Here is an 18,287-nt window from a genome sequence, read left to right on the forward strand (position 1 = left end):
CCACCTCTTCAACTCACAACAGCATATTACAGTATTACCAACAACACCACAGCATCCCCTAGTGGATCAACAGTGAGAAGCAACAGCAATACAAACATGAATTATTGATCAGGTGAAGTAAACAATGGACTTGAATGAAATGAAACTGCATCGATTAATAAATCATATCATTGTGTGGGTGATGGTGATACCTCCGTCAGGCAGGTTGGCCCAGTAGATGACTCTGTATCCCTGCAGGTTTCCATTGAGAGCCTCTCGGGGTAGCGGCATCCAGGAGAGCGAGATCACCTCCGGGGACTTTGCCACAGCCAAGACGTTTTCAGGAGGCCGAGACGGCACTATCAGAGACACACATACGTTTAAAAATGAACTGCTGACACCAAATCTCACATCTGGAACATTTGTTTGGATAAATTTTTCCATTTCAAACAATGAAACAGCACTTGCATCCTTGTCCCCTTTATTTAGAGTAAATATCTTAATAAACTATATATACACTACCATTCAAAAGTTTGGGGTCATCCAGACAATTTCGTGTCTTCCATGAAAACTCACTTTTATTTCTCAAATGAATTGAAAATTGAATAGAAAATATAGTCAAGACATTGACAAGGTTAGAAATAATGATTAATATTTGAAGTATTAAATTTTTTCTTCAAACTTCAAGCTCAAAGGAAGGCCAGTTGTATCGCTTATATCACCAGCATAACTGTTTTCAGCTGTGCTAACATAATTGCACAAGGATTTTCTAATCAGATATTAGTCTTCTAAGGCGATTAGCAAACACAATGTACCATTAGAACACTGGAGTGATAGTTGATGGAAATGGGACTCTATACACCTATGGAGATATTTCATTAGAAACCAGACGTTTCCACCTAGAATAGTCATTTACCACATTAACAATGTATAGTGTGTATTTTTGATTAATGTGATCTTTATTGAAAAAACAGTGCTTTTCTTTGAAAAATAAAGACATTTCTAAGTGACCCCAAACTTTTGAACGGTAGTGTATGTATAATTTTTTTTCAAATGCTAAAGATTAGCATTACATCATTGTTCAGCATGTTAAAGACATGTTTTTGTGAAGCAGTGCAATTAAGTTGGATACATTTTTTTCTTTTTTTCTTCCAATTTATAATTTATTGTAAATAAAGAATAGAAATATATATTTTCTATGAAAAAAACCAAGAAGGGACACTATATTTTGTAAAATCAGCCGGGATGTCCTCTTTAATTAAAGACAATTCTGCCTAAATCTGTTGTCTGATGTTATTCTCCAAATGTCCAGTAGAGGGAAGTCTTTCCACAAGAATATAGTAGAGATTTGTTGAGAGCCATTGCATCTCAAAGGTGGTCGTAACAGAGACGTGGTTCCAAATAACAAGTCAAACAGCAAGTAGTTTTTAAAAAACTACATATAGTAGTATATAAGATCCTCAACAGGGACACGTTGTCTTGGATACATGTACGTTTACAGTAACACATATATAACACGTCAGATCCACCCACGCACCCCCTTCCTTACCATCCTCCAGGGTTTTGATGACGACTTGCTGTGAAGAAGGCCCGGTGCCAGCCCTATTGGCAGCCTGCACCACCACGCTGTACTGAGTGAACTTCTTCAGGTCGTCCAGCAAGATGCTCTCTGTGATGTCTCCTGTGATGTCCAGGCTGATGATGGTGAACTGGTGGCTGCCGCCGGGGCTGTACTCCCTGTAGCCCACCTGGAAGCCGCGGATCACTCCGTTCTGCAGGTGCTTCTGGGGAGACTGCAAGACGATAATGAAGAGAGGAAACGTAAAGTAGTACATAAACTGGAGTGACTTTAGCACAAACTCAAACATTAAATACCAAATCTAAAGCAAACAGAACACTGATATATAAGAATGTTCATGCAAATGCTTGCATGTATTCTGTATTCATATCATGATTAGGATTCGCAAAGTGGTTGCTAGCCTTTAAAGGATCCAAATAAAATAATGAAATCAAATAAAACAAACGCTACTGATGGAGAACGAAGCATGTTTAGCAATGAAAAGTCTCCGATTTTCAACTATTAACATTATTATGATTATGATACCAACAACTGCAAAGAGAGAGAAAGTCATCTCTTTGTGTTTTTCTGACCCTTTAATGTCTACTTCCGAATAATGATTCCATTGCTGCAGCTCATCAGTAATAGACACAAAGTTTGGACTTTACCCTCCAGGAAACTTTGATGCTCTGTGGGGAGGTGGGCTCCAAAATGACATCCTGTGGTGGGCCGTCAGGAGCTGCACATAAAGCACATCATTCATCATGACTGCATGCTTGTATTCACACAATGTAATCACAATGGAAGAGACGACCCACCAGACAGAACAGTCCCCTGGTGTCACGTTCACTTCCACTAGATAGTGCTGTTGAGTTGAGAATGTATTTCGGTGCACTTGCTCATTCACGTACTTTGCAGCTTCCACCTCAACTTAATGCTAATTTAAAAAAATGTCATCAACTTTAACCTTTAAAATAATGTGAGAAATGATACATGTTTTATTTAATTTGAAGTTTATGACTTTGTTTTAGCAATGAATCCAGTCAAATGGGGCATTTTAATGTGCTGGTATGCCTGCGGGGGGATCATTATAGGCAATAGAAGATAAGTGAACACTGATAGAGCCGACTAAAAGCAACAGTGAACTGATCGGTTTCCCCACGTGTAAAAGTCGATAGCCTCCATTTCCAACAACCATAAAATAATTATGTGGAAGATGACTCAACTGCCGTGAGCGGCCGGGAGGAAGAAATAGACACTAAAGGTGAGTTTCATTCCAAACCCGCATTCGGATGAAGTGTCATTTCTCTACAGAGCAGAGATGAATTATTACAATGAATCTTAGTGACAGTGTAAAGTTAATAATAGCCAAATTAACAAGAGTGTGATATGGAGAAAGGGGAGTTTAATTTTATGTTCTCGGGAAAGTAATTGCACCAGCACTGTACTTCCATTCTGTTTGCAATGTTCAGATGTTTTTTTGTTTTTTCAGATGTTTTTTTCAGTAACAATTCTCTTCTTGCTGTTAACTTTGTGTTGAAATGAGGTCAAACTGTACAAAATGCCACGCGACTCTTGGTTACCTGCTTCATCGGTGGTGATGGTGAGCTCGTTGCTAGGGTTGCTGTTGCCGATGATGTTCTTGGCGACCAGGCGGATGTTGTAAGTGGAAGAAGGGTGCAGGTCAATAATCGTGGCCTGGTTGAGCTGCGGTGACACATCTTTGGTTACCTGGGCTGATAGCCATGACGCTAGAACAAACAGGGGGAGAATGGATATTACCATCTGGCTTTCCTGTTTGCTGTAAAGTAATTGTTCAGCAATTGTTACACAGTCATGATATTAACCCCTCGTTTCTTCAACTTGTGTCTACCTGATTTGTTCTTGCATTCAATATCATATCCTGTGATGGGGCTGTTGCCATCAAAACCCATGGTCCAGCGGAGAGCTATGGTCCGATCTTTTACCTCGCGGATCTCCACCTCTGGAGGGTCGGGCGCTTCTGAGGAATAGAGTGAACCCAACGGAGTTAACCCGGTCGTCCTGAAATAGAACACGATCGCACGAGACCAGACGGACGGATCGCTTTTACCCCGTCTGAGATTTCCCCTGTGAAAGTTTATGGATAAGAGTCACACTGTGCGGCAATTAAATGAATAAATTAGTGTATTAAAGTAATAAAGGATAGAAAACTTTACTGGTCCTGATGGGGGTTTCTTTGAAACAGACCCAGTGAAAAAGCCTCTGGCTGAACTGAGTCTCACCTTGCACTGTCAGCTGTATGATGCCTCGGTCCTCACCGAAGGAGTTGATGGCATGACAGGAGAAGAAACCTGAGTCCTCACGAACAGTTGGCATAATCTACAGAGAGACACAACGGGTGCAGGCAATTAGGGGGCAGGGATACAGTTAGGAATCTAGAATGATGTTTCACGCCATGTGACTTTTGAAAAAGGAGAAAGGGCAACTTAAATATTCCCATCCTCTATAAGAGAGGAGGACAAATCCATTTCAATCTGACCCATGTTGGACCCTTAACTACAAAATGATCTCAAGGCATTACCATGGAATTGGACTGAAAGGGAGCTCTTTAATATTTTAAACTGTAATGTCTTTCCTACTCTTTCTCCCTCTCTGCTTTCCATATGCATCGATACAACATTGTTAAAAATGACGGTTGTGAACTCCCTAAAAGGAGATTTAAAACATGTATGCATGACAGTGATGCTGAGCACTCACCATAAGCGTAGAGATGACCTCGTCGGTCACCTCTTTGACGGTGACCACGTATCGGCTGGTCTCCGGGTTGATGATGCGTTCTTCTTTCTCCCAACGCACCATGATGGGTTTCTCCCCGTGAGCAATGCAGCTCATCTTCTTCTCCTCGCCCTGCGTGGCCAGCGTGGTGTTGGGGTAGGAGGTGATCATCGCTGGGACTGGATGGGGAAGAGAGTAAGAATAGAAACAAAAGAGAAAAATGAATTAGTTCAAACGTATACTTTGCACATTTGGTGCTGAAGATGTGATTAGACAATTATAGAGACAACAAACAGTTTATCTACTTTTCCTTCCACCAAGGGCCACTTTGGAAACAACCATAATTATATTTTAAAAAACAGAAATCTAAATGTAACACATCACATATGCATTCTCTAACGGTGTTTTCTGCCCGATACTGAGAAAACTCCTTTTCTTTTTTCTCTCTCTTTTTCTCTGACAATTATGACAAACCACTTAAACACTGCAGGGACCATCTTGAACTCATTTCTGAGTCTACCTGTCTCCCACAATACTTAGAGATTGAAACGCAGCCCTTCAGGTAAGCCTGTGCCTGCTTTGATAGTGCCAGCGAGCGGTATCGTGCTGCATTCTGAGGATGAGGAACGGAGAAGAAAGTGGTGACTCCTAACTGAACTCCCATCGGTCTGAGCGTGGAGCCGGTCTGGCTCTACGCCGTAACCGCACACCAGGCTCATTCGCAACACATCTCCTGTGTGTGTGTGTGTGTGTGCCGTTCAGCAGAACGACTATGTGTTGTGAACGTCTCTCACCCAGACTACTCAGTCTGTACTCACACTGTTCTCATACTCACACTTTCTTTGCGTCTGTCTTTTTCTCTCTACTGGCATGAAGCTGTCTCCCCATTACAACACTCACAGAAACTTCCAGGTGCTGCTCAGAGAACAATGATCTCTGCAGTGTGAAGCTAGAATACCTCATATCGCCTTCTGCGGTTTGAGCGGACTGAACGAATATGTTGCAAAAATAATCCTGTGAATCCATTCAAAGCTCCCTGCAACAAATGCTATTTAAATTCCCCAAGTTCTGATATTGTATAATGGCCAGGATGCCATTCATTGATATGCAACAATCAGTCTCTAAATTGCACAAGGAAAAGAAACACTGCATATCTGTAATCATAAATGGTCAGAAAAAGCCAGAAAATATTGTCTCGAACATATTTTAATATTACCAATTCAATGTTACCCATACATTGTATAATAAATAAAATTGCCTCTACAATAATCTTGTTTAAAAAATATTTATTTTCTTAAATAACACATTTTTAATACTTGTAGAAATTAATTTGTTCGCAACAGTCTCCTAAAGCCACTACCTTAAACTAAGGATTTAAATAAATAATTGATGATTCATCTGTGGATTTTTTTTTTTTTTTTTTACATATTAATCACAGAATTGTTTTGTCTATAAAAAGTCTGAATATAGTGGAAACGTCAGCGCAAAAAGAGTTTAACATTTTTTCAAAATCTTACTCATACTAAATAAATGATCTTTTATTAACATTTTGGCCACTCGGGGACAGTGCAGTCGAGCTATAAACACACCGCTGACATATCGTCACCCTTTTAAAGTTGATGGGGCAAACAGCTGCTTCTTTACACATCAGCATATCCAGAGCAACATGTTCATTCATTTGGAGTCCTGTTTTTGTGCACCTGATAGATGTGAGTCTAACATTCACTCTCCTTTTAGATATGGCAATGTGCAAAAATAAATATTTGTCTCCTCAGCTTAAATGCTCCACTTTGTTCACCAGCTAGACACTTTAATTTCTTTACTGTAAAGTCGCTTTTGGCGTTTTCCTCTCCACTGAAAACAGCTGTGGCTTTAAAGTACGAGTGACAACTTTTACTGATACTGATTAGAGAGGCTTTAATCAGTCAGTTACTCTATTAAACAGGCCGGTGTTTATTCCCATATGTTTATTAGAAGGTTTCCAGCTGAAATAAATATGTGCTATGGTGAAAACTGTGTTCTTGAAAAGAACAGTGGTGGCGGCTAGTGGCTACATGTGGCAGGTACTTGGGCCAGAGAAGGCCGGAAGGACCTGTCCTCCAAGAAGAGATGCGATATGTGTGTTTGAGTCAGTGTGTGCATGACTCAAACACTCAAACACTTCCAATTTCAGTCCGGGAGGCAGACACAGTCACCTCATTTAAGAGTAGACTTAAGACTTTCCTCTTTGACAGAGCTTATAGTTAGGGCTGAATCAGGTTCACCTGGTCCAGCCCCTTGATATGCTGCTATAGGCTTATAGCTGCCGGGGGACGTTTTAGGATGCACTGAGTACCTATCTCCTCTTTTTTTCTCTCCTTTCTCTCCTTAGGGATGAATTTTCATCTGTCAATCACACGTTACTAACTCTGCTTTCTCCCCGGAGTCCTTTTGACTTCACGTCTCATGGGGTCATCGGACCCTATGAGACGGCATAGATCCTATCTGCCTGATGGATCATCGAGGTCTGGGTCGTGGAATTCCTGCTACCAACTACGCCACTGTCCTGTTGAGACTCCGCCCACTGTTGAGACTCCGCCCACTCCTCCTCTCTACCGCCATCTGCCTTATGGATCGTGGAGGTCTCTATCGTGGAATATGCCTACTACTATGAACTATTCATACACTCTGTCATATTCATTGAATGTATTTTAACTCTAAATCTGTCCTTCTGTACACATCACATCTATTGCATCTGTCCATCCTAGGAGAGGGATCCTCCTCTGTTGCTCTCCTGAAGGTTTCTTCCCTTTTTTTCCCCCTGAAGGGTTATTTGGGAGTTTTTCCTGATCCGATGCGAGGTTTTGGGGCAGGGATGTCTATGTGTACAGATTGTAAAGCACTCCGAGACAAATTTGTAATTTGTGAAATTGGGCTATACAAATAAACTGAATTGAATTGAATGACTGCACACTCCTGAATAATCTGTCTGTGTGCATGTGTATGAGTGTTGTACTATGTGTGCATATGCATGACTGTGTGTGCATGAGAGCGGCTGTGCTGTGTCTGTGGGAGCTAAGTGGGCAAGCACAGAGAGCAGAAAAGACTTGTGCTCATGACACATCTCAGCCACGCTACACGATGGAGGAGAGAGAGAGAGCATGTACCCCTGCAGCGCTAACTATGATCCCTCTCGCTCGCTCGCTCTCTCACTCCGTCTCCCTCCTCAGGCTCCCACCAGGACAGCGATGATTTAATGATGAGAGAGACCACTTTGATTATTCATACGCAGCAGACCAGTCTGCTGGCCGCGCTGTTGTCGCACACAGACGCGCACGCATTCGAACATATACAGACGCGCAAGAATAACGACAGTACCTGTGCACATTCGAAAATACACAAACAAAGACAAATATAGAGACCGTGGAAGTGTAGAAACACTGTCAAAAAGAAGGAAAACAACAACATAGGGATGCACAAACAGATGCAAACCAAAACAGAATGAATTGCAAACACACACACACACAACTGTAAACACGATTTAGAAATACACACACGCTTCCTCCCACAGTATTCCCCTGGGTCAAAACAGCAGTGTAGTTAACTTTGTAGTAATTTGTTTTGGCTTCACACAGGCGCCATTCTGGTAGTTTGCCCGTACTGGGAGTGCAAGAAAGGTTAGACAATCACAAGTCAATTAAAGTACTTAAATTGGCAATGAATCATTTATTATACTGACTGTACTGACGCGCTAAACTGCACTCGTTCTGCAGCACGAGCAGGCTGGAAAATGCTACGGATTGTTTCTTGGTCTATTATTTATTATTTCAGTGGTAGGAAACAGTATGAATATGTATCTACACTGTAGAGAATGTGCATGCATGTGCATTAGAGCATGCTTTTTTTGTTTTTTCTGATTCCGATATTTATGAGTTTAAACAAGACTGAGCGTCTGACGCTCTTCAAGCAGCTCTGTGAGGATGTAGAGTTGCTTTGAGCTACATGCTAACAAGAGCTCGCTCACAAGCTCACAACGACGCTGCTGACATGCCGATGTTTAGCTTGTATGATGGTTAAAATGCTACTGGCTTAGCTAAAACATGTCTTTACACGGATATCATCAATATGTCTGTGATAAATGAATATCTGACAATAACAGATAGTCGCTGTTTCAGTGTGTACAGTAAATTAAAAACAAGAATAAACATTTCTGTCTTTGATGCAACCAACACAAATCAAAAGGGAGTGTTACGTGTGTGTGTGTGTGTGTGTGTGTGTGTGTGGGTGTGGGGGGTGTTTGTGTGCACAGTTGAGGCCTGTGCGCGTACGTGCACCTTCAGCCCCAGCCCACCCCCGGCATTATGAAATGTGTCAGACTTGGGATTGCCAACGTTTAAACCTCATCACTTATTCACTCGCAGCCCCTCCCTCTCCCTGGCTCCCCACACCATCATCCCCTTTTCCGTTGCCCCCACGCAGGAAATCACTGATATATTTTGCATAGCAACTATGAATTTTAAGTGAGTCCTATTAAAAGATTCTTCTCAGCCCCTTCTCTAAATGTTATTGCTCCTTAACGGGGGCTATTTTCTCCATCTAAATCGGCGGCTCTAACACGGACGAAGCTTGTGTTTGCTCATCGAGAGAGAAAGGGCAGAACGCAGGACTCAGTGTGTGTATCTGTCTGTGTGTACGTGTTTCTGTGGGAAAGTATGACTGTTAAAAGATGTTGTATGAGCACAGGCTTGTCAATACGAATATGCACATTTGAATAGAAGGTTCATTCCGCCTGTTACCATATGTGTGTGTGTGTGTGTTTGTGTGCGAGTGCATATGTGAGAATGAGACATGTTAAATGTCCGCGTATTCTACTTCGCTACCATGCGACACAGAGCACAGCATCTAAAATGTCCTGCGATCTTGGGCGGTCTTTGTTGTGCTCCAGCGGCCCAGGCGGAGGTGAGGCCTCACCTCATCTCTATGCACCTACCGTGCAGGGCCCCGGGCTAAACCTATTCTTTTTGATAGCCCATAATTGCTTGGTTGATGTATATTTTTTAATATCCGGCGATATTACAGGGACCTGGTAATAAAACACGGGTGGGTAGAGGAGAAAGTGTGAGTGGGAAGAGCGGAGGCGAGGGAGAAAGAGAAAGCTGCGAGGCTAGAGAGGTAAAAGGGAGGGGAACAAAGACAGAAAGGTGCAGACCGGAGGTGAAGGACTGAGCCGTGTGGAGAAGGCTTCACTCGTACTAAGATGGGTTAAATGTTGAATAATAAAACCTCAAGCACCATTTGAGTCAACGGTGGCTTCGCACAACCTGATAAGGAAACTGGCACTTCTGAGATCCTAGTTCCTGAATTACCATGGTGTTAAAACTGTTAAAGCATTTGCAGATTAATTAATTGGTCACTATTTGATGGCAGATTTTTTTAGACTAGTTAGCTTGTTAAGCTAAAGTTGACTTCTTTATAGTTGAAAACAACAGCTCTGGTTTCCAATTGAGAACCCTGTAAAAAAAAGATTCAGGCTAAGGTAGCATGTATATGCACTAGTCCGTCCGGCATGCTGGCTTTTGCCTCTTACATTACAGAGTAGATAAATGTACCGTTGAATCCATTACTTACACTTTTGCCTGTTTGTTTTCAGAGAGCATGGATAAAAAGACACAACCCTGCAAGTATACAACCAGAACAATTCTCCTTTGTCACTATGTTGACATTGTGACGTAGAAAGAGGACAACAGCAAAACAGGCATACAGAGGAGGAGCGTAGACTGATGTAGAATGATTTAAATATATGATACTGTCATATTCATCTGGGATTAAGACTCATTTTTTTAAAAGAGTGAGTCGATTAAGCTAAACACAGAACTGTAAATAGAAAATAAATGTATGCTTTCTTGTGACAATGGGATAGTTAGAAACTTGACACATAAAGCATCTATCCAATGAAAAAGGCTATAAAATAATACAAATAATGTGTTATTTATCTTTTTTATCTTTCTCGCATTGCTGGAAATGTAAGAAACAAAGACAGACAGAGAGTGCAAATAAAGCAGAGAAACATGCGGACTGCTCTTCCCTTGAGCCGCCTCGTCGGCTTCTAATTGAGGTATTGACGGATTTAAATGAGGCTGAAATGCACTCAAGAGTTCCAGCACGCACGCACGCATCCACAAACACACACACACACAAACACACACACACACACACACACATAAGCAGAATGCAAAAATAAAAAAACGAGTAAAAAAACATTACATGAAAATCATCATTCTGTATGCTTGAAAAGAAACGTGTTGACAAACACAAACACTGAGAAATGGACATGATGGAGTTGATGACTACAAGCACTCTAATGGTCGCAGTTTTTCAAACTACTCATGCAAGTACACTTTTACAGAAAGCATTTTGAGCGTACGAGTACAGTTTGGGGTTTAAAGGGCATGAAATGTGATCAGTTGATGAGTGACCGGCATGCGGCTGAGCCAGCATGTAATGAAGGAGAAGCCAATGGCAGCCGAGGATGGGCGGCGCACAGTGTTATCATAGGCTCAAAGATCTCACAGCTGGCTCTTGCACTGTGAATTATTCGAGCTGTGAGGATGGCGTCAATGCTAACTGAATCATACATGACTTGGAGGTTTTAAATGACACTGCAAGAGAAACTTAATTCCGGAGTAAATGGACAGAGTGTAAAAAGAGAACTGTATTCACATGTACTTAATCCATTTCCAGTGCTACTCATGATGACGTTCTGATGATGTCATGAGGGAACTGTTCGCATGATGTTAGCTGCAGTACCAATGGTTCTGGAGATAAGCAGATATTAGGAAACATATTGTTGTGTTTATTGTAGCTAGAGGTGGTGTCAACATTGAAAATAATTCTGTTCATTATACACAATATTATTATATTGTATTAATAATTTAGCACCTCTTCATCATTTCATTTAAATACCGTTATGGTGACAGACGCTCTCTGAACCTTCCTCCATTTGCCACAAAGTCAATCGGTCAATTGAATGTTTTTTAGATGATAGTTAGATGCCTGAAATAAGGTTTGTGGTTAACACAAGCTTATGAGATGTTAATGTTGTGTTCTATTTTATAAAATGTCAGTAAAAAACATGAATTATTACATTTCTAAGTACCTTAAAAGGGTGAAAGCTAACAATTGACGAAATAAGGCTACAACAAGTCCATCTTTACAGCGCTCACGTGACTGGAGTCTGTTTACAGCCCAACGTTAGCTTTTTAATTCTGCTGATTCACGCTTCAAAATTATCTTGAACAACACAAGTAAGGATCATAAAAAAGTTACTTTGCCACAGAGTCTATTTTACGTAATAATCCAAAATCCAATGAAAAAAATACCATTGGCTCTTCTTTTATCAGGAACCAGTGCGATGCGTCCGGGTTGATCAAAATATGTAATTCCTTCAGCACTCTATCTACTTTGCAATTAAGAGCGCACAGCTCCAGGAGAAGTTTATTAATTCATAGATGACTGCAAAATGGAATTCTGCAAATTTCAGAAATAGTAAATATGATATTCAAAGGTTTAACGGCAGGACTTTGTCAAATAACCATAATTATATGCAACAAAGGCTCAATAGAATAAATAACGAAATAATTCTGCAAAAAGCACCAAATCTAATGAGACAGCAATGGCTCTGAATAAGTGGATTTTACTTAAAAGTAAAAGTGAGGTACAACTTCAAGCTCTTGGTATTACTGCCAGGATTGGTCGAAATGACATGATGTTTTTGCTGTATAGGGCGTCATTGGGTTAGAGGAGGAGGTTCTGTGCAGATGTGTCACAGTTGTTTGATAGTTATGGAGCAAAAATAAATATTATTTTTAAAAGTTCAGTATAGTTTAAACTTTATAGAGACAGTGTGCATATAACACACAAGGAGAGCCATTAACGGGCAAGCAATGAACTATAGTTCTTACTACTATGTTCATATCCAATGAAAACTCATCCCATTTTCATGAAATTACTAGAACTTTTTAAAGATTAATGTTAAGGGGGAGAAAACGATATAAATAAATAAAAGCAGCAAATAATGTTAACATTAGTACTAGCTATGAGAAGTAGGCTTACATTATGTAGCATACAGCTGTCAAAATTATCTTTGATAGAGCCGAATACAACATGAAACTGAAGCCTAGAGCAACAGCAGAGTGTATTCAGCAGGTCAAACATCTCTCTCTCTCTCTCGCTCTCTCTCTCTCTCTCTCTCTCTCTCTCTCTATACTTTGGGAGATAATACAACAGACTTGAAAGAGCAATGAAACCGAAACTCAGTTTAATTCTTGCACTGCCCCCATCCCCCGCATCAGTACAAGATGCACATCTCACTCTGACCTGTTTGATGACTCTTTGGCTCTGAAATAACTCATTGGAACAGTGGAGTTCAGTGAATACAGTATAAGCATATCATGGGCAATGCAACATTGTGCGACAGAATACCGTGTTTGCTTTAGTGTTCTTTATTTGAAATAAATGAACAATGTCTCATTATGTGGTGTTTGGAGTTAGAGAGAGTGCAGTCTTCTGTAGTATTTTTGCTTGGGGGAAAAAATGGAAGAAAAAAAGGTTTGTACAGCCATAGGTCAACTTGCTGCATAGCAACTGGATGCTACAGTCAGCAAACTGACCTATGAAAACACAGAGAGCAAGTTCTTCTCTTAGCCCGCCGCTGTAACACTGACAGCTTCACACAGTGGCAGCTCCCAACCGTGTACACTGTGAGGCTTAATTACAGTGACACATGAAAAGCCACTTCAATGCCAGCTGATATTAATGATAACAAGTGCTGATTTATCCAGAAGGAGATTATTTTGTTGGCGTCCCTTTTCATAGAGGGGTCAGAATCAGGGTTAGTTACAACTTCCATTACATCACCGAAAACAAGTTAAATGTGTCATGTTCTTGTTCTCTTTTTCACATTTGTGTTCTGTAGCTGGTAAGGAAAGAGAAAGAGGAAGAGAGAGAGAGAGAGAGGGAGACAGAGAGAGGGCAGCATGTCAGCAGGGCTCCTCGTGATCCAGTTTGATAACAGTTACACGGGGAAAATAAGCCCCACTCACATCTAAGCGCCATGAAAATGAAGAGCCACTCCTAGCGCTACAGGGGAGCTACATGCTAATGCCTCACTGGAGGCGGGAGACCTGCAGGCGGGGACATTAACATCCGGCCACTGGCAGAAAATCAGTAGCCTAACATGTTTGCAAATACAAACTGTTTGCATATAGATAGGTTTGTGCAGAACATTTGACTGAATAAAGGTTTGTTTTTGTCCTTTTTGCCAGTAAGGAAGTCAGACTCATGACCCCTTTACTATGAAGTGCTTTGTAGGCTATATAGCAGAAGCTCAACATAAGCTATTTTGGCCAGTGAAATGTTGCTTCAGATGGATTTTCAGACTCAGTTTGTCCATCATCTACACAGCTTGTCTATTGAATCTGATGATGTGCCTCTCCCTCCCTTCCTTACATTTTTTATCTTATTTTTTCAAAATGAATGTCTAGCCGATCAACTTTATGAGGAGTATAGCTATCTGTAAAATCCCACAGCTGGAAATCCTTTTTAACGGCTGCTTGTTGCTGCGCCGGCCCAGACATTAAAATCCGCAATGATTACTGCCCATCAGCTAATATTGATCGTGCATCAGACGCAGGCTCTTACTTTTGACGGTGAGGTACATGGACTTGCTGACATCAGCTCCCACGTCGTTGCTGACCTTACACAGGTAGAAGCCGCTGTCGTCCTCCAGCACGTGTTTGATAAGAAGCGAACCGTTGCTCAGCAGCTTCACACGGGAGCCGGTGTTCAGCTGGATGGGCTGAAACTGGGGAACGCCGGCACCTGAGACAAGAAGGAAGATACAAGTAATGAGAAAATAAACATTGTGTTCTTTCTATAGCTTATACAGCACATTAAATGTACACACATGACTGTATATTGACCTGTAATTTTAAGGAGAGAAATAGATGCGGAATGATAAAACAGGAAGCTATGCTCAACAGTAAGCTGATCTCCAGTGTGTTAGTGTGTATCTGTGTGCGTGTGTGTGTGTATGTGTGTGTGCGTTTGTGTGCGTTCATCTGACCACGTGTCTCTGTTTACAGATTTGATGACAAAGCCTGTCAGGTTTAGGGAGGATTGTAAACATGTTTCTTAACACCAGGCCTAAATCCTTAAACCGCCAAACAGCTGCTGAGCACGGTGAAGCAGGCCGAGCTGCCGGTGTGATGTAATCAGAACAGACATAATGCTCATGTTTAACAAGACAGCAGATTGGTGCAGAGGAACAACAGGCAGACGGCGAGCAGAGCGGAGGGGCATTGCATTGCTGTTGGCCTTCAACACCGAGAGCTGCAGCGAGACACAGATTTACCTTTTTTCTGACTATTTATTCCTGTGCGGCAAATCGCTGGGTTATTCTTTACATGTATGTCTGTTGAATTGCTAGACCCAGAAGAAATATTATATCGACTGCATGAATGGCCTTGGTCGAGGACAAACCTATCCGACAGGCATGGATTTGTCTGATTATAAAAGAAAGTCAATTCTCAAAAGTCCAATACGACTGACACTTGATTTCCATCACTGTGGCTTCGATGAAATAATTGGAATCGGCATAGTCGAGCCTGCGTGTTATTAATACCCATCTTTTTAATAGAAAATGATACATATCACTCTTGTTCTATTGCTACACGATACAGTATCTCATTCTGCAAAGTCCGCAGGAAATGTCACCGACAATGAATCCTAACGCTTACCATTTTTGGAGCAGTCTGCTCCTCTAGTGATGAAAGCACTGTATTCCACCTTGCTCATGTCGTATTAAACATATGTGTGATCTGAGCCAGACGTTGCATTAGCTCGTGTTAAAGTAAGCGTGGAGAGATTAGGCTATTTAGCGAGCTGTGCGTTTTTGTTTTTTAATTATAATGCAGTCAAGTGGCCGTGGCCAGCAAAGGGTCAAGTGGTGACTTTGTTCCTGCTGCCCTGACTATGACAGGGAGAGGAGGGAGATGTGTTCTTCCTTGAATTATGGATTTTGCATATCCAAACGGTGCTCGTCGTTATGCTAATAGCAGTTGACCTTTACTTAGTGTTCCACATCTCCCAGAGACACTCATCTGGCTCTTACCGACTTCTGTTGCAGTAAAAGCATGCCAGACAGCCATTCTCTGGACAAACTGCCCTCTGGCTGCCAACAAATTAAACGATAGCTTCCCAAGCCACCTACACTGGTTGTATTTTTGTGTTGGAGATGATTTTCATTGCTTCTTCGCTCCGAATGATATGCTGCACAACAACATATCATAGAGCACCCGGAGGGATGGAGGTAAAAATATGTGCGAAGGCCTGAAAAAGTGATCGGGCCAACTGAACTATGGGGCCCTTCCTGCTGGATAGATAATGCTGGATTTTAACGCTACGATTGAGCAGACACATGCCCCCCCCCCCCCCCCCCCCCCCACACACACACACACACACTAACCAATCAAAGGGTGAAAAACAGATTTGATTCTTTCATTCCTTTGATCATGGGGCGAGCGAACACACACAAGCACACACACACACACACACACACACGCACAACTCCTCATTGGTTGTTGTCCTTCTGTTGATGAAGCTTTCATCCCTGGTTATAAGGATGATGGAGCAAACACCTGGGGATCCTCTTCATCTGCCCTGCTCAAGTGGCCGAACTCACCTGCCGCCTCCCTGTCGTCTGTCTGCTAACATTCTATCTGTTTAACTGTCTGTCTGCCTCTCTCTCTCTCTCTCTCTCTCTCTCTCTGATGATTCTATAAGAGTGCAGGTGGAAATTCTGCAAGCCCGCAGTTTACAGAGCAGATGGCTGTGTGTGTGTGTGGTTCTATGTCTGTGTATTCACACACATATGCTCCGGCTGTGGATGAAGCAAATGGAAGCTACTCAACTGCAAAAGCACGACTGCTGCACTCGCCTTCACACACAGTTCCTTTAAGAAACACAACCTGAGACCAAGCTAGCTGCACACAAGGCTGTACTGTTGTTGGCCAAATTATTATTTCATATGATAACTCTTGATGCAAATTCAGATTCCTTACAGGTCAATCCTGATTCAGTTGTTTCTTTGATGTTTTGTATTGTAGTAGAACAAATACTATGCATCATTTTGACATGATTTCCCTCTTAAATAATGGAAAATGATTCATTCGAAACTAAAGGCTATAACCTTCAATCACTGTTGTTCAATACAGGCCAGAATCACCATTGAGAGTCCAGATTAAACGATCCTAATGCTGTGAGCTTGAATTCACATTACTTTGTGTTTTAATACTGTGTTCATTGTTGCAGTGAGTTGTTGAGCGGCGGTCACATAGCAATAAAAAGTGTAACTCACAATTTTGCGTGCACATAAAGAAGGATTCCCATGCTTACCACTTGTAAGCGTTCAGGTCATTGAACTAAAGACAGTTATGTGATTGCAGTTGTCTTGTGAGGGTTAAACATTGTTTGAATTATAACACTATGTCTATTAAATATGGAGTTAATTACTTTGAGTGATGAACCTCCGTTTGATTGTTTCACAGGCACTTTGTTTTATTACTCAATTTGATATATTGCTGAGCATCCTGCTAACTCGGGAGACTTAAGTCTGCTTACCTACCATTTGAGTTTAAATTCAAAAGCGTGATTTGTTTTTAATTCATTCCCTCGTAGCTGGCAGGTTGACCTGTAGTCGGTAATGCACGCTGTGTTTAATGTACCTTTGGAGTGTTCCCATACGATGGTGGGTGGAGGGTAGCCTTCAGCCGAGCAGTTAAGAGTCACCGTTTTCCCGTAGATCCCATCTTGATCCTCAGGCTGAACCACAAACTGAGGAGGAACTGTACATAGACAAAAAGCAACAGTTGACATTGATACATGATCATTGTGTTGGTGTCTTTATTACACTTGTAGCCTGTGTGTGCAGATTTACACAAGTCAAACACTGCACCAGTCAATTTTACCTCCAGCCAGACAGCAGGAACTAATAACTGAAGTTTGGTACTGCAGGGATGGCTTAAAATGAAAACCTGCACACATACTGCAGAATATAGTAGTCCACTAGGGTGCCATTAGATATATAATCTGTTCCTTTGTGCTTCCTCACCTCTAACAATGAGCTGACTCTGATGCTCCACTGCAGCAGCCTCATTGCGGGCGATGCAGGTGTAGTTGCCATTGTGGTCGGGCGTGAGGTTGGAGATTCTCAATGAGCTGGTGAAGTCGATGTTGTCCACAGTCACACCCAGGCTGATGGGAATTGGCCGTCCATCTTTCTGCCAGGTGATGTCCAGCGGGCGGTCGCCCGACATGACCACGCAGGGGATGAAGACACGTTGGCCGATGGTGAAACGCTGGAACTCAAAGGGCTGAATGTAGGGAGGCACTGACAGGCAGAGGAGGAGAGGGACAAAGGGACACAGAGATCAAATGTGATTTCAGCCGTGAGTTTCAAAGATCGCCTCGATTCCCTGGATTTTGTGGCAGATACTGTGTCCTTTCCGGAGTAAAATGAAAATATTTGTAAAATGTTGCTTTAAAGAGGTCACTGAAGGAACACAAAAGACCTGAATAGAAAAACATTGTGCAATAAGTTCCCATCATTGTCAGTCTCAGACATTATGTTCTTTCAGAAAAAGAAGATCACACAGAAACGGAACAACAAACATAACTTTGAGGTGACTCATTCAGGTTGCTTGGAAAAAGAAATCTGAGTGAACCTGACCTTTTTCTCTTTGTCTATGAATAATGATCTATTGATCTACTAACCTACGTACTTACCTATCTCCCAGCCGGGTTACTACATCAATCTAAGATTGTGTCCACCACTCAAATCCCTGATTGCCAGAAAAGTGCGTGAAAGAAAACAAATATTGGCAGCATAATATAACGACACTGTTACACAATAACATTTATTTAAATTGCCTGCGCTCTCTTCTCTGGGAAATCTCCA

General features: G+C 41.7%; 1 protein-coding gene across 6 annotated transcripts in view; it reads right to left on the reverse strand.

The window, feature by feature from the left end:
* The window catches only part of dscamb (Down syndrome cell adhesion molecule b), a 111,828-nt gene that overhangs the window by 20,388 nt on the left and 73,153 nt on the right, over window positions 1-18,287 (reverse strand). For all 6 annotated transcript variants that reach the window (XM_056440580.1, XM_056440581.1, XM_056440582.1 and 3 more), the window contains exons 9-18: window positions 17,442-17,720; window positions 17,056-17,175; window positions 13,973-14,152; window positions 4,277-4,473; window positions 3,802-3,898; window positions 3,411-3,539; window positions 3,121-3,288; window positions 2,206-2,276; window positions 1,529-1,772; window positions 192-338 (exon numbers count right to left, since the gene is read on the reverse strand). In XM_056440580.1, the coding sequence (XP_056296555.1) occupies window positions 192-338; window positions 1,529-1,772; window positions 2,206-2,276; window positions 3,121-3,288; window positions 3,411-3,539; window positions 3,802-3,898; window positions 4,277-4,473; window positions 13,973-14,152; window positions 17,056-17,175; window positions 17,442-17,720 (1,632 nt within the window). The remainder of the gene's footprint in view (window positions 1-191; window positions 339-1,528; window positions 1,773-2,205; window positions 2,277-3,120; window positions 3,289-3,410; window positions 3,540-3,801; window positions 3,899-4,276; window positions 4,474-13,972; window positions 14,153-17,055; window positions 17,176-17,441; window positions 17,721-18,287) is intronic.

The sequence above is a fragment of the Pseudoliparis swirei genome, chromosome 20 (genome assembly GCF_029220125.1).
Source record: "Pseudoliparis swirei isolate HS2019 ecotype Mariana Trench chromosome 20, NWPU_hadal_v1, whole genome shotgun sequence".
NCBI lineage: Eukaryota > Metazoa > Chordata > Actinopteri > Perciformes > Liparidae > Pseudoliparis > Pseudoliparis swirei.